Source organism: Lotus japonicus, chromosome 3 (genome assembly GCF_012489685.1).
Source record: "Lotus japonicus ecotype B-129 chromosome 3, LjGifu_v1.2".
Classification (NCBI taxonomy): Eukaryota; Viridiplantae; Streptophyta; class Magnoliopsida; order Fabales; family Fabaceae; genus Lotus; species Lotus japonicus.
The window spans coordinates 37,393,142-37,410,412 of record NC_080043.1 but is presented as its reverse complement, the minus strand read 5'-3'; the positions used below and the strand labels follow the sequence as shown (position 1 = coordinate 37,410,412).

Sequence of the window (17,271 nt, the reverse complement as noted above, 5' to 3'; positions counted from 1 at the left end):
TAGGCCTCACTCAACAAATGTTTTTCCATACCACAATACAGGAATCGAACCATAAAGTAAATGCTTAAAGAGCCAAACTATATACTAGTTATGCTACTTGTTGGTTTTCGTTAACACTATGCATTTTTAGAAACACTATGATAGCTTTATGGGTGACATGAATAGTTTTTACCCAAATATTAATGCAACACATGAAGTACTCTGCTCAATAGCTTAATTATAGTTAAATAAAAAACTGAATCAACTAGGAATAAAGAATATTACTCCAAATATACCAAAAATCTAAAATAACAACAAATTTTGAAATAGAGAGAATAAATAAAAAATTTATAACATCCAAAATATTAAAAAAATAAATAACTTACTTTTTTTGGCTTATTGATTCTTTAAAAAGACATAATTGAGGTACGAACTGTGCACATGTGTTTAGGTATCATTGTACTTCCATAAATAATAACTAGACAACTTGCAAAATGTAAAGCACAATATGGTAAATGGGACAAGTATAGTCCAACTTTATCAGAACCAGATCATAATACCACATAATTAATTAATTATTATATTATTTTTAATAAAAAAAGTTGACCAAAAGGGGTAGCTCAGTTGATAATATAAGATGAGTGCGTGGAAAGAGCTCTTCGGTTCCACCTCCACACAATACACTCTGAAGAGGTATAAGAAATCTTAACTAAGACTAAATCTCGAATCTGACAGTATCCGAAAGGTGACCGAATAATGAATGTATATATGTATAAAAAAAATAGTGATATCAGAGATATGTGATAATGTGCCAGAGAGAGAGAGAGGTGAATAAAAAGAAGAAAAACTGTTTTGAAAGTGTTGACATAATGGACAAGACGTGAAGCTAGAGAGTAGAGAGAAGAAGAGAACGAGGTTAGTTTTTGGTTGAACTGGAAGGAACAGCATTGAAATTCCAACACACAACACACAACAACAACAACGTGAAAGACTCAAACCCCAAAAAAAACCAATTAATCTTTATTTATTTTTTAGTGAGAGAATCATAAAAGAGACGTAAACTTTGAAGTTTCTCTCTCTCTTTATTTTTCCAATTTCAATTTGCTTCTTCCTTCGTTTATCCAATTCCAATCTCTCTCTCTTGTTTCTCTCTCCTTGTTTGTTTCTCTCTCTTCCCATAGATCTTCTCAACCGGTTCTCCGGCGATTCCTCGGCGGTTTTTGCTTCCACCCACTTCCTCAATCATCGTACACAACATTTTCAAACCTTAATCTTTGTTTGTTTTTTTGATTTTTTTTAATTGGTTGAATCATTGTTTTTTCATCTCTGATTAGCACCAAAATCAATTTTATTTTTTAGGTAGAGAGAAAAAAAAATTAATAATCGGTTGTGGTTTGAAGAAAAAAACCGGTTCTTTTGTTTTACCCTTGTTGTCGTTGGTGTTGTTTTTTTGTTTTTTGTGGTTGCAATCGAAAATTGGGGGGGGGGGGGAAAGGGAAGAAATTTGATTTGGGGTGGTTGCGGATTTGTTGGCTGTGATTGAAAGTTTGAAGCTTTTGGGGGGTGGTGAAGGAGATGGAGACACGTGTGTAGGTTGTGTTTGTTCTGGTGGAAGAGGGTGGAGGATTGGTGGTGGATTGAAAAGGGGTTATGATTGAATGTGAATTTGAAGAATCATTGATTGTTGTGTTGTGGGTAGGTGCTATTTTGGTGTTTTTGGGTGATGGGGATGAAGAATGATGGTCAGAAACAACAGGTTCTTCATCAGGGTGTTGTTGGTGGTGGTGGCGGAAGAACCAATGGCTTCATTCCTAGCTCTTTTCGTGCTATCTCCAGCTACCTGAGGATTGTTTCAAACGGTGCTTCCACCGTTGCACGGTCCGCCGCGTCGGTTGCTTCATCGATTGTGGATAGGGATGATGATGCGGATCATGATCAGGTATGTGTGTTTGTGCTGTTTTACGTTATTTTGAAATAGTTGCTTGCTTGTTTGGTTATTGTGGTAACTTGTGGCGTGTGTTGCTTTAAATTTTGGTGACGTTAAATGGTTTTCCTTAAATAGGGTGTTTATTTTTGTTTCATGTGTAACTGACTGTTGCTTTTATGACAGAGGCTAAATATGATTACGTATCCCACTGAATAGTTTAGGTCTCTTCTAATTTTAGAGGTTAGATGTGGAAGTCAAATTTTTTGTAGTTGCAGTTACTTTGTCAATCCATACTCAGTATTTTAGTGGTGACTGGCATGTTTGGAAATCCTTCTACAATTGATTTAAAGTTAAAATCAATTGTGTGAAGAAGCTTTTGTGAGTAGCTTCTGAGCGGCAGAGTTGATTCTGAGAAAATATAAGCTAATCCAAACATGGTAGTAATGGTTTTCCTTTAGTAATTAGTAATATTTATTTCTTGTTGCCATGCTTGCATTTATTGCATGGAAGTTTTAAATAAAGAAGGCCTGGTGCATTTTTTAAGTCAAGTTTGTATGTGAATTTGTTTCGGGGATAAGAATGTCGGCATTTGGCAAGGTAGATTTGCATAACTCACATGGTGGCAGCAGATTGCAGCTGCCAATTTTCTGAAGGTCTTGAGTATGCGTTGCTTGTTTATTGTGCAATGATGCTTTGTGGATTATTATGATTTGAAATTGCTAACAATTTAGATGTGGACTTTATCTTAGTGTAGTGCATTCTTGCAATTTGGATATGCAGGTGACTTGGCAACTTCAATATCAAACAATTTGGTGTTTGTTGTTCATTTTTGGTTTCTAATTTTTTTATTGTGCTAATCTCTCTACTACTTGGTCAGTTCTCTTTGATTCTTTGATTTTATGGGACTTTTTAGCTGTCTGTGATGATTTTGTTCATATTGGCTACAATTGTGAGCATACGTGGGTTTGAGCATGTATTAAAGAATGGTGATTTTGTTGGAGACAAACAGAGGCATTCAACATGGCCTAATGTTATGGGACAAATATCTGTCAAAAGATTTTTATTTATGTTTTCATAATTCATATATCATTTGTCTTTCGAGCTATTAGCAAGGGTATCATTTTGTTAGTTGAATGCCTAATATATTTTGTTAAACCTGGATCTGGTATGGTCACACTAGAATGTAGGGTTTGACAAGGTTTGAATTAAGAGGGCTGCTATATTGCACGACCTGGTCATGCACTACCCACACGACATGGGTTAATTCAGTTGTTTTGAAATAAAAAAAAAATTTTTGAAAAAAAAATTCAGCAAATAATAAAGGGAAGTTCAGAAAACACTGGGTAGTGCATGTCGTGTGGTTATTGGGTAGTGTCATTTAGCATTTTCCTTGAATTAAATTGTTGTACACATTTACCTGACTATGGATATTTCTATATGCTCATTAACTTAATTTGTTTAAACAGATCTATATATTTTCCTTTGCAGTTATATTAACCTTGTGTTAGTTCAGCAGTCAAAGAAGTGTAGGAAGTCTGTTATGGAAACAAATGTTTTTGTATATTTTTCATTTTTGTGACATCTTATGTGTAATTCATATGGATAACGGACACATAAAGAGGTTTGCATGTGTGATTTTGATGGATATATTTAATTGATATGAAGCTGATAGTTTAATGTCATAACCATTTGGTAGGATGGAGTGTTTATATTTCTTTTTCGTGATATTGGAGTTAACAGACTTCCGCATGTGACAAAGTGATATAATTTCTTTTCTTTGCATGAAACTGCTTCAGCTGAGTTAAATGTGATTTGGCCTTAGGGTCCCCCCCCCCCCGATGCATATACAGTGTAATCAAATTGCATTTCAATTTCTCTCAGGTGTGGACCTATAAATTATAGGTTTAGAGTTAGACGATATAAAATTTACTTTGCTATTGGAGTTAACCAGGTTGTTTGATGAATTTGGTTATCAAAGAGTGGGTTATTTGTTGGAAAGGGACTGCTAACTTGAGTAGTTGAAGCCATCATGTGATGCCTAAAATTGCTTTCATTAAATACTTACATCTTCATCAAATTCTTCACGTACTATTTCTTAGCAAAGCTGGATCTGATTTCTTGTTTGGCATGTGATATTTCTTGTTGCTTCCTTTCTGTTTACAGAATAATTAATATTTCATGATAACAATTTCCAAATTCTTGTTAGGAACGATGACTCATTTCAGTTATAAATTTGTATAGGTCATCTGGGCTGGGTTTGATACGTTAGAGGGTGAGGGACAAGTCAGTCAGAAAGTACTTCTTCTTGGCTATCGGTCAGGCTTCCAGGTCTGGCTTGTTGACGAATCAAATAATGTACGTGACCTAGTTTCCAGACACGATGGTCCTGTTTCGTTTATGCAAATGGTACCAAATCCAATTGCATCAAAGAGATCAGAAGACAAGTTTGCAAACAGCCGCCCGCTGTTGGTTGTTTGTGCTGATGGGTTCTTTGCAGGAGGCAGCAATGTTAAGGATGGGTTGACCGCCCCTTCCAATGGGAGCGCTTCAAACTCGCATGATCAAATGAGTGGCAACTATCTGCCAACTACTGTGCAGTTTTATTCTATGAAATCCCACTCATATGTTAATGTAATGAAGTTTAGATCAGTTGTCTATTCTGTAAGATGTAGTTCTCGAATAGTCGCTGTTTCTCAATCCACCCAGGTATACTGTCTAATATCTTGACTAATAATCTGGAGGTACTTACTTTGTTGGAATGCTTAATTTAGTTTTTGTTTTTGCAGATACACTGTTTCAATTCTATCACGTTAGAAAGGGAATATACTTTACTTACAAATCCTATAGTCATGAGTGTTCCTGGCTCTGGAGGCGTCGGCTATGGACCACTTGCAGTTGGTCCGAGATGGTTGGCTTATAGTGGTTGCCCGGTTGTAGTCTCCGCTTCTGGGCATGTCAGTCCGCAGCATTTGATGCCTTCTGCAAGCTTTCCTGGTTTTTCTTCAAATGGGAGCTTGATTGCACACTATGCCAAAGAGTCGAGCAAGCATCTTGCTACTGGGATTGTGACCCTTGGAGATATGGGATATAAGAAACTTTCCAAATACTGCTCTGAGAACAATGGTTCATTACAATCTGTAAATTCAGGCTCGAAGGGCAATGGAACCATTAATGGCCATTCGGCAGATGCCGATAACATTGGAATGGTGAATACTGTTCTTTTTTATCTTTTGTTAACTTAAAAGTTGAATTGGAATTGGAATTGCTCATAGTGCTTGAATATTTTTTAGCTCTAGTAGATATGATAACGTAGTTCTTGTCTTAGGTTGTCTTTGGCTGATTTGAGAGCGTGCGTAAAATTATGTTGTTACTGAAAATGAGTCCAGTGTCTTCAAGCATTCCGGGTTCTAATCTTGTTTTGAAAAGAGTGATGTCTTTCTGGATGTAGAAATTTTTAAAATACTCTAATTGCTGATGAGGCTTGCATGTTGGTTTATCTCAAGTTGTATCATCATTTTTGCATATTTTGGTGTATGTTTTGATACTTCTGCAATAAAGCACCTAGTATTGTTGCATTTCATACTCTGCTTATATGTAGGATAACTTTGTTGTTCTTTTCTTTCAGGTCATTGTTAAAGATATTGTCACCAAAAATGTTGTTGCCCAATTCCGGGCCCACAAGAGTCCCATTTCAGCCTTATGCTTTGATCCTAGTGGCACCATCTTAGTGACTGCTTCGGTTCAGGGTCATAACATAAATGTTTTCAAGATAATGCCTGGACGTGAGAATTCCTCAACATCTGATGCTGATCCTTCTTATGTTCATTTGTACAGACTTCAACGCGGCTTTACGAATGCAGTGAGTGCATTTTCCTTCCAAATTGTCCTTTGGGTTATTACATAATCATTTTCTTCTTCGCAATGTATCTGCAAGCAACCGGAATCTGGAACCTTATAAATATGTATTGTACTTTTCAGGTTATACAAGATATCAGTTTTAGTGATGACAGCAAGTGGATTATGATTAGTTCCTCGAGGGGCACCAGCCACTTATTTGCCATAAATCCTCAAGGAGGATATGTAAATATTCAGTCTTACGACGATAGTTTTACCACAAAAAATAGCGGAACTGGTGCCGCAACTAATCAAATAGTTTGCCGGCCTCATAGTTCAGCCCTGCAAAGGCCCAAACAGCAGAGCTTGTTTGTGACTGGACCTCCAATCACACTTTCTGTAGTCAGCAGAATTAGGAACGGAACTAATGGCTGGAGAGGCACTGTAAGCGGCGCTGCGGCAGCTGCAACTGGTAGGAAGAGTTCCCTTTCCGGGGCTATTGCATCATCATTCCGTAACTGTAAAGGAAGTGAAGGGAACTATTCCAAGTCAAAGTATCAGTTGTTGGTATTTTCTCCTAGTGGATCCATGATACAATATGCGCTGCGAACATTAACTGGTCAAGATTCAACTGTTGCTTCTGGATTAACCCCTCCTTATGAATCCATGCAACAGGCTGATACAAGGTTAGTAGTTGAGGCCATGCATAAATGGAATATATGTCAGAGTCACAGTCGGAGAGAGCGAGAAGATAATGTTGACATATACGGTGAGAATGGAATTTCAGACAGCAAAAAAATATATCCGGAGGAAGTGAAGGAGGACATCATGAGCCCTAAAATGAAAAATGGAGCCATGAAAGTGAACCCTTGCGAGGATGCGCATCATTTGTATATTTCGGAAGCTGAACTGCAAATGCATGAAGCTCAGGTTCCACTGTGGGGAAAGCCAGAGGTACTAACATTGTGTTAAAGTTAGAAATTGTGCTTTTAGTGTCGAATATTATACCTATTGACATTTGAATGCATAATTCTGTTGCCAACCAGATATATTTTCAGTCAATGTTGAAAGACTCTAACATAATGGATGAAGAAGCTGCTTCTGGAGGAGAATTTGAGATTGAAAGGATTCCAACTTGCATGATTGAAGCTAGATCAAAGGACTTGGTTCCAATTTTTGACTATGTTCAGAACCCAAAATCACAACAAACAAGGTTTGATGACAAATTAATTCTATAATTAGATTAGGGTTGCGTTTTGGTAAACAGCTTAATTCAGCGCTTATGACAATAAGCACTTATTCATAAGTTAATTTGAGAAACATATTGGAATAAGTTGAATATGGGTTAGAATAATCTCAAAACAGCTTACAGATAGTCCATAAGCTATATCGGTAAGCATAAGCTGAAAACAGCATATGGATATACCATAAGCTAATCAAACCAGCTTATAGATATAGGTCCCGTTTGGGAAAACAGCTTAATTAAGCGCTTATGGTCATAAGCGCTCGCTTATGATATAAGCGCTTATTCATAAGCTATTTTTAAAAATTTATTGAAATAAATTGAAAATAAGCTATATATAAGCATAAGCTCTTTTTCATAAGCTATCCTGAATAGCTTATTAAAATAAGCTCAAAACATCTTATGGTAGGCCATAAGCTGTTTGCATAAGCTCTCCCAAACACTGGCATAAGCGCTTATGCTATTAGATAAGCTCAAATAAGCTCTTCCAAACGGGGCTATAGACCATAAGCTATATACATAAGCTCTCCTAAACACTTGTTTAAGCGTTTGTGCTATAAGATAAGCTCAAATAAGCTCTTTCAAACAGGACATAGGTTAAAACTTAAAACACTTGATATTGGGCACTGTTCTTCTTACTATTGTATTTAATAGCCATACCTCAATTTTTGAAGGCTGAACAATTCCCAATGTTGTGAAAAGCTAGATTCTACGTAGAATCGGAGAGAGGGTTCAAAATTGTATAATCGTAAATTGAATCGTAAGATTCTACCATAAATAGAAAAACAAAAAAATAGCATTGATATCTTGTAAGTAACATCATTTAACAAAAATTGGAATAAAAATTCATCAGATTAACATCCATATAAGTCATAATCTCAATCCAAAATCATAAGAGTACTAGAACATGAAATTAAAAGATGAAACAGAGACGTTGAAGAATGAAGGAAAACAAATATGTTGAAGAATGAAGAGAAAACATAAGAGGAAGAGACCTAGATAGAGACTACAGAAGAGCATGAATGCGTGATTCAATTCACTCTACTATGAGTGAATTAAATAGGCAATTAGAGGCATGTAGGTTGGGTCACATGGGTTGATTTTTCGAAATATACGATAAGTTATTAATTCTTATCAATTAACCATTCAAATTTGGGAACTACAATCAATTAGAGCTTCAATTTCGAAATCCCCTAAATGCTGGGTGGTGGGTTGTTTTTTCCACAAAGTCAAAAAACTCTCTAGTTTCCCCAATTTTAGGAATCAGCTTCAAAAATTAAAAAAATACTAGAATCGTGAGATTCAATAGGATTTTACGATTTTACGATTAAAATCTAAGATTCTACGGGATTCCACCAAAACAAGATTTTGCATGCGTTTTGAATCGGAACAGTGCTGCAAAATCGTAAAATCTTAGGATTTTGCGATTTTGCTATAGATTTTGCTAACATTGACAATTCCAGAACTGATGTGTTTTTACATTGATTATTTATGATATTGAATTGTGGCGTCTCACAGGACTCATTCTCTGGATAGCAAAATAAGTGAACAACTCTTACATCATAGTGAGACTGAAGGAACTGAGTGGGATAATCATGTCAAAAGGACTGAAACGATGGACTTTGTAAATAACAACACCCTTAAACCAGATACTCTGCATGAGATTGTAAATAACAGAATGGAGCACTTAAACATGGAGGCTCACCTCATGCATGTAAATAATGACACAAGGCCTGAAAATGAAGAACCATTTTGAAGAAATTGGAAATGAACTTGATTGAAGGTAACCTGTTCATTTTCTCATTTATTAATTGTCAAATGTTAAGTTTCTTTAGAGAATCAAATGTTTTACTATTCACCCGTACATGTGGTCCGGATGGTCCAGATTGAGATCCTTTGTTCCTAGTGTCTGAGATTGTGCCATGTCAATTAAAAATAGATGGATCACATTTAGAAATTACGTATTGGTAGTTTTTAATTGACATGACACAATCTCACTCATTGGTGAGACAAAAATGAGTCACAATTTGAGGACAGAGGATCTCGACCCTGGTGGAACTGCTTGAGATACTAGTCAGCATGTTTGGATGCCTGTTGAATACACTCCGAAGCACGTTAGCGGAGAAGCTCCTTATCGTAGCTTCTGTGATAACGCGATTTTGAGGGCTAACGTGGATTCTAAACGTGCAATCAAAAAATGCTAAACGTGCAGTCAAACATGCACGATCTACTACCATTGTTCTATTGTTTACAGATTTGTTATCCTCCTTTGTTTGTAATTGTGTTTGATTTTCTTGTTTTACTTTTGATTCAGGCATGGAAATATTCTTTCATTTCGCACGGAAGCTTAACACTGATAATATAATGGTTGGGAGAGAGTAGGGGCTTGACTACGATGCAAAAATTGTGGATACTACGTTGGGTTTCTCCTTCTGTTGACATTGTATATAACAGACAGGTGTATATCAATAAAATTAGTTTTCAATGTGTAAATAATAGAATCACTTTGCCTCTTTCTTTCTTTCTTTTTATTTTATTAATTAAATTAATTTCCCTATAATCTCATGTATTTTATTGTTGTTATGTGGGTGGGAAAAAGTAGTTTGTAGGTTGTCAAAAAAATGTAATAAAAAATAGATAAATATGTACCAAATCCTTGTAATGTAAACCTAATCTTCATTCAATAAGTTCAAATATGAGTGGAGCAATGGTGTTCTTCAATAGATTGAATGCACTACAAAATATCTCGATTATTCTCATAAATGCCATTTCAGTCATTCTCAATATATGAAATATGAAATGTGAAATGTCATTCAATGTTCTCCAGGCATATCATTGAGATAAGATCCATAATTTGTAAGACAATGATTGAGTCACAATTAAAATGTGGGGTGTGATGTGACAAATCTAGATAGATTGATGTAGTGGATAAAAATAGAATATTGAAGGGGGAAAAGTAGTTTAAAAGTAAAATACAGCATAACTCAATATGAGAAGAAAATAAGAAAAAATGAATCGAAAGCAACAACATTCTGAGTTAAACTTGAGCGTTTTTTGTTTTGGTCAAAACTTAAGTGTTTTAAATTTAATAGAAGAATCAGTTAGTTTACCTATTAGTAGGACTACAACTTAAAAACCTGCCCATTAGCGAATTCAATCTTCGTTTGGATGTCTAAACTTCATGCCAGAAACACCAAAGAAACCTAAACTTCAATTAAATCTAGTATTATTTATAAATCGGGAAAAGTTAGGTCATGTATGTAATTCATTTTGCACATATTGTACAAAGTTATATACTAGTGCATGAATCCATGAGAAGCATGACGAATAAATAAACAAAAAACTAAACTTCACACGCATATAAGTCAGTAAAATTATCAAGTATTGGTAAAACACATTCTTATTTCTTAGAGTATCTCCCTCCATCCATGAGTTCTTATATGGGTTGCTTGAGACTATTTATATGGGCTTAAAGTGTCACGTACGATATAAATTATTGCAGATTTTGCTCCAACCATGTTTTTTGTTGTTGAAAAGACCATGTTTTTTTTTTGAACTCAGACCATGGTTTCTTATTACACTTTGTTTAGTTGGGTTTCACAATACCACATATTTATATTATTTATTTTCATATCTTTTGAATTAAAATTTCAATTAAAGAATTTAATTGATATTTAAAATATAATATAATTAAAATCCTAAAATATAATATAATTAATATTCAAATATAATATTTTATGGGTACCACAGAATTTACCTATAATTAATATTCAAATATAATATTTATAATAATTCAGTACAATTTTATTTCCAACAAAAAGATATATTTGAAAAAATGACCCGAATAGTGGGAAATGACAAAAAAAAGGGCAAAAGAGCCCAAATTGTAAAGAAGGATCAACCAAACTGGAAAAAGCTGCCTAAACAAGCAGAAAATCGGCTCAATGGGTCATTTTTATCAACCCAACCATAAAACACTTCATCTTTAGATCACTTCCTCTCTCTCTCTCTCTAAAGCAACCATAATCATACTCTTTCCCCTCAGCGCATTCTTCCGACTTCTCAACCTCTCTCTCATCCCTTTCACGGCCTCTCCTCCCACTTCTCAGCCTCTCTCTCCCTGTCCTCCCTTCTATATCTTCCACTAGATGTATTTCACACACATCTCAAAAGACCGAAGCGAATGAGAGCACAAGCCCCCACTAGATCAGAGCGAAAAGGCCCTCGTACATGATACGCTATCCGCAAGTACACGGTACGCTCGGAGTAATATAAAAGATTTTTGAACCACGGGGATTGAGGAAAACCAATTCACACAATGCAAGAGTTATTTAGAATACAAGAAAGTAAAATAAAAATTATAAGTTTGATTGGTAGAGAGCTTAGTTTTCGTAAGCAAAGAGGAAATAATGTTAAAGACAAGCACTTGGGTTTAGCTTCACCAAAACAAGTTATGCTTTAGATAAAAGAGAGTATATGGATTTCATGGAGTTTCTTCTATGGTTGATCTAGCCTAGTTCTTTTGGTGCGGATTCCTCATGTCAAAAAAAAAAACTCTCAAGTAAATCTCATTAGTCTGATTCCTCAGGTACCCATGAATAATTTAATTGAAGATGAAGTTCTTATGTTCAAACCACCAACAAATAGTCTCACCCTTATTCCTAAGGCGCAGACACTAATCAATCCCATCCCAGATCCCCTATTCTAAACCAAACTTCCATTTGCGTAAAGAATATGTAAAACAACTTGTGTGCATTCCAGCTAATATTGAAACAGAGAACATGAACTCATAGAAGAAAAACCTTTATGCATATAAACTTAGAAACTAAAACATAAACAAGTTAGGGATTCACATCTCAAGTGCTAAAGGAAACTTAGCCAAGCATGGCTAAGGAAAACATTATTCTAACCTGAGAAAAAACCTTTAAAATGCTGTGAAACATCTTACACAAGCTATTGTTCAGAAAAACTAAGATATGAAACTAAAATATAAAAGTTCAATTTATAGGAAAAATCTGGCCACCATCACACATGTGCGACACTTCTGCACGCACATGCGTGCAAACATGTCAAGTCACTGACCTGGCACCCATGTGCGTGCCATGCGGTCAAACTTCTTCAGAAATGCCAAGCTACTGACTAGGCACGCATGTGCATGTCATATATGCACGAACATGCGTACCAGCCTCATTGGCAGCATCTTTCCTTCATTTCTTCAGCTCAAAACTCCCAATTTAATGCACTTCTTAACCTTCAAGAGTTCTATTTCTCTTCATTGCTTGGTTCTGAAACCTCCTTGGCCCTTAATCATATTCAACCTTTGATATTCCTCTCCAAGAAAGATTCCTAGACAAGCATTAATACCTTTGCTGCACACTAAATGATTCGCCAAACATAACTTGTAACCACAAAACATCAAATAATGCACATTAAGCCCTGTAAATTCAGCTGCACATTCAGCATATATTAGAATTGCATAATTCTCATTTTGCCCTCATTTTCTCTAACAGGCTAGACCAAGGACTATAATGCAAAAAGATTCAATCATAAGTACTAAAAGTGCAATTAAAGACTCAAAAATGACTAATATGCAAATTACCACTCTGAAATTTAAAAAAACTTAAATGTAACTAAAGACTCTAATTAAGAACTAAAAAGATAAGAAAAACTAAAGAAAAGACCAGAAAATGAACGGGAAAAGATTATAAAAATCTTGGTCATCAGGACACCAGATCGTAGTGAATCATAGGGTGCATCCATCATATTGGAACTTCCAGCAACCGGATCAAAGCTTCCAACCGTGTGCAAGATGGTAATTTTTTTTTTTTATGTTTTTTGCTTCACCTTCTCCATCTAATTTCTACAAGTTGATGTCTTATTTTTTTATTTAACTCTTTTGGTCATTTGTCTACCGCCCTTGAAATTCTCGTTCGCCTTGGACAGATGTGTTACATAATGTTCAGGACATTGTATAGAACATGCATACAACAAAACACAAAGTTAAACGTGGTGCTTAAGAAACTTAAAACAAAAAAGTAAAATACACAAGGAATTGGTAACCCAGTTCGGTGCAACGTCACCTACGTCTAGAGGGTTTTCACCCAAGAAATGAAATCCACTATTAGTAGTTTAGGAACACCCGGTCTTACAAGAACACTCCTTGTTCAAAGCCTTACAACCTAAGAGCTACCCAGTGTATTTCTACTTAGTACTCCCCCTAAGTATAAGAGCCCCTCTCACTTTCTCTCAACAATCACTACCCCAGTGATTGAATCACAAAGTACAATAAGGATGTAGAGATTTAAACTCAACGAAACACAACAACTAAATGCTTTTATAATCAATTGAATCACTTGAGTTGATTACAATACTCTCACAATGGACTCACAAATAAAACCCTAATAACACAAGCAACACAACTAATATTCCACACACAACAGTTAGGGTTTATTGATCAACTTAAATAGATGTTCTTCAGACCGCGTCTTCAATGGGATGAACACCACAAAGTCCATGTAGTAAAATTGGAGCAAATCTTCAAAAGTTCTTCTTCAAATATAAATACACTAGAACCAAATCATCACAATTACTTGGTCCCCACGAATTAACCTTATTTCTCCAAATAGATTAATTCTCCAAATCACATAAGATATGCACAACTTATTAAACACGTAGATTAACTTCATATCTTCACAATTGATGCTCCACGTAAAACACACAAAAACTAAGGAACTCACCACAAAGTGAACCAACCTAAAAACTAAAAGACCAAGCAGCAAAGGACCAGAAGATCTCGAAGTCCAAAAGACATACCACCGCACCAACACCAAAGGAAAAAAAACAACCGATTTTGATCAGAAACACCAAGCCACCAACCACCACCACTAAGGAGGTTTCCGCGAAATGATCTGGGCCGCAATTTGGTTCACAACAACCTCATCTGTACAATCATAACTCATGCCCAAGTATTTTCCCATCAACAAAGCCCTCCTCGCCCTAGTCAAAACACCCTGTGGTTCTGAAAACTCTGCCGGTAGAAGCATCAGTTGATTCCCTTCATGAGCCTCTAGAGAGGTTGGAGTTTCGACTACATCCAAGTCACATGAAAACTCATATGGAACCCTCTTCTCACCTTTTCTGGGTCTTCCCCTAGGCCTAGGGGCTTTATCCTTAGTAGAAGAAAACATCAAAACCGACTTCTTGGGTCGTCCACGACACCTAGGGGTAGCCAAAACCAAGCACTCCTCGATTGGGGAGCAGCTTAAAGTCTCCTCAACACCCGACGTATGGACACCATCAAACATCCTCTCTTCTTCAAGCCCACAATCTTGCACCTGGGTCATCTCTTCGGAAAACAGCGATTGATTCGCTTCTCCTAAAACCTGCATCTCCAAACTCTTTGATTGACAAAAATCCGGAAAAAGATCCTCATCCAATAAAGACCTCTCATCATAGCTAGGAAATGATGGAGTCTTTGAAAACTCGTCCAAGAAGAGAAACTCCTCACCAGCCTGATAGGAACCAGAGGCCAACACCTCAGGAAAAAGCACATCGACCGGATTCCTAGTATCTTGAAGAGCATCCCTTGCAAACCTGAAGTCCAAAATCATATCAACTTCTTCACCAATAGCCGGAGACGCACCCTTCCTCTTCCCCAACAACATATCTCTTCAGGTTCGAGTAGAAACATATACTATTTTCTGAGAAGCCAAATAACGCGAAGCGGTGCGTCCTACCAACGTCTTCCGAGGGGGTTTTGCCAAAGTCACGGATAGGGATGCCCTACCCACTCTCAAACCATCCAAACATTTGATCACCTCAGCCGCAACCTTCAAGGAAGAATAGCGCACAAATCCAAACCGCATCCGACGACCCAACCTCTTTTTCCTCTGTACAAACACGTTCAGCAATTTCCTGTATTGAGAGAAGAGATCTCTGATATGAAAATAACCAACCAACTCTGCAATATCGTCAACAAAGAGCGAAACACACGACCTCCTAACCTCGGCAGAATCTTGGCTAATAACCGCTCCAACATCGTCAGTCTCCGGGACGCCATCCTCACCATCATCACCATCCTCATCAGACCCTAGACCAGCAGCAGATCCTTGCACTAACACCATAGAAAGCAGCCCTGAACAACACAAGGAAACATAGCCACCAACAAACACAGATAGAACCAAAAGGGGAGACATAACAGCAAGTCACCACTCGTAGCCTTCCCAGGTCTCATATTGTAGTATTCCACATATGAAACTTTCACCCACTGAAGAGAACAAATCGAAACAGAGCAACCATGAGGAGAATTGTCATGGAAGTTGCAATTGGAGGAGCTAGAAGAGAGGAAGAGGCTCGCATGCGTTAGGCACCGAATTATGGTGTTTTTAGGGCTGTGTTTTTGTGAGTCCTTGTTGTTATTTTGTACACCACTCTACTACCATCATTGATCATTATAAGGCTTAGATTTGGTTTGTTTAGTTGAGTTGTAATCTCTTCAAACCTGTATTGTTTTTGTAAGGTCAATCACTGTGGCAATGATTGTGAGAAAGTGAGAGGGGTCTCATACATAGGGGGAGAGATCAAGTATAAATCACTGGTTAGTATTAGGTAGGAAGGCTTTGAACAAGGGGCTTGTTCATCTAAGACTAGGTATACCAATATTACTAATAGTGGATTTGCTTTCTCGGGTGAAAACCCCCAAGATGTAGGTGATGTTGCACCAAACTGGGTTACCAATTCTTTGTGTTAATCTTTACAGTTTTTTTGCTGTTATTACTGAACTGAACTTTCTGTGTGCCATATGTTGTACACGTTGTCTTGGACATTGTGTTCGACATTTGTCTTGAGCATGTACCAGAATTTCACCTTCCCATGGAAGCATCAAAATTCAGCTTAATAACACCCCTAGCTGGCCGAGACCAACGCCCCTGTGCAGCAGCATTCCCGCGCTTGGATTCACCACGCTCCTCCACTGGAAGCAACCGTTCTGAAAATTAAGCAACTAACAACTCCACCTAGACATCCTCCAATAGGCATAAAAAATAAGCAACCATCCTTAACATTTACACATGGCTAAGTAACCTGCGTTGGGGATGCCCTTAGAAACTACATTTGTTGTTGTTGATCATGCATTTCTTTCACCACCGGTCGGAAAAATCTTCAGCCATTTTTTTGTGTTGTAACTCTTGAAAGTGTCAAATACAATTGACTATGAGTAAATATGCTCTTTGAAAGTATATGTCAATATGAGAAAAATATTTCCCTTGACTATTATTCATTGTCATTGCTGAACATTATTATCATCTTTATAATTTAAAAGGATAACCTGAGTCGATCATAGTCCTGGATACAAATATTTTAGCACCCTGTACATCTTCTTGTAAGAACAATAATTCCATTACATTTCTTCCAAGCTCATATATGATAATTCTTGTCCCATTACACATACGAGCGATTTGGTCAATATTTCTTGATAGCATAACAAGAACTTCAATTTTCAACACTAGTATATGATTTGACAAGCTAGAAATCTTGATTTTATTTAAAAAAATTAGTTGTGAATCATCTGATTTGAAAATTATGTCAGAACTAAAGTGCTATTTTTTTTATCTCTTGATATTTAAGATAAAATGTACTCATTTACCATAAAAAATGCATCTAATGGTACATCTATAGTTTTCCAAACGTGTTTACATTTGTTTAGAAAATACTAATTGAGGAAGCATCTGCAGTGCAACTAGATATATGGTGCATCCGTGAATAAATAACCAAATACATATTTTAATAGTACGGATTTTTTTTCCATAGGTAAAACTAGGGATGCTCAAAAAACCCAATCCGAACTAGACCCGGTTCACCCGAGCCCAACCCAATTTCCCAACCGAACGGGTGAACAGGTCAGCGGGTCACTTTTCCGGTTTCAGAGGGGTTAAAATGGTCGGGCTCGGTTCAGAAAAACAAAATCCGTCGGTGATTGGGCCCGACCGAACTAGACATAATAATATACTTGACCTTAGCCTAGTAGATAGAGAGAGTAAGAGAAATTCGTAAGAAAAAAAAATCAGCCCACTTACAGACTTACTTACCTTCCCCTTAACCCTAACCGGCCCCAACCCAATTTCCCAACCCTAATAACTTAGTTATGATAGTGGTGCCTCTCATTTCAGTCTCAGAGATCTTGCCGCCTCTACCACTCACCTCTGAACACCCTCTTACGGCCTTCGACTCACTGTGACATCGTCGCCTTCCTACCCCACGTTCCTCCTCCAGTGCGCGCCTTGCTCTTGAA

General features: G+C 36.8%; 1 protein-coding gene across 1 annotated transcript; it reads left to right on the top strand.

The window, feature by feature from the left end:
- The first annotated feature begins 1,480 nt into the window (after nucleotides 1-1,480).
- LOC130709554 (autophagy-related protein 18f) lies at nucleotides 1,481-9,691 on the top strand. Its single transcript, XM_057558939.1, has 8 exons — nucleotides 1,481-1,918; nucleotides 4,148-4,612; nucleotides 4,693-5,112; nucleotides 5,532-5,765; nucleotides 5,885-6,694; nucleotides 6,787-6,953; nucleotides 8,502-8,766; nucleotides 9,298-9,691. Exons 1-7 carry the CDS (start codon nucleotides 1,703-1,705, stop codon nucleotides 8,737-8,739), a joined length of 2,550 nt encoding a protein of 849 aa, XP_057414922.1. The 5' UTR covers nucleotides 1,481-1,702; the 3' UTR covers nucleotides 8,740-8,766; nucleotides 9,298-9,691.
- The last annotated feature ends 7,580 nt before the right edge of the window (nucleotides 9,692-17,271 follow it).

Bases quoted from the DNA above. Each gene is read 5' to 3' on its own strand.
- LOC130709554 (XM_057558939.1), top strand. From the start codon at position 1,703: ATGGGGATGAAGAATGATGGTCAGAAACAACAGGTTCTTCATCAGGGT. The intron at 5,766-5,884 runs GTGAGTGCATTT...TGTACTTTTCAG, and splicing joins AACGCGGCTTTACGAATGCA to GTTATACAAGATATCAGTTT. The intron at 6,954-8,501 runs GTTTGATGACAA...GGCGTCTCACAG, and splicing joins CCAAAATCACAACAAACAAG to GACTCATTCTCTGGATAGCA.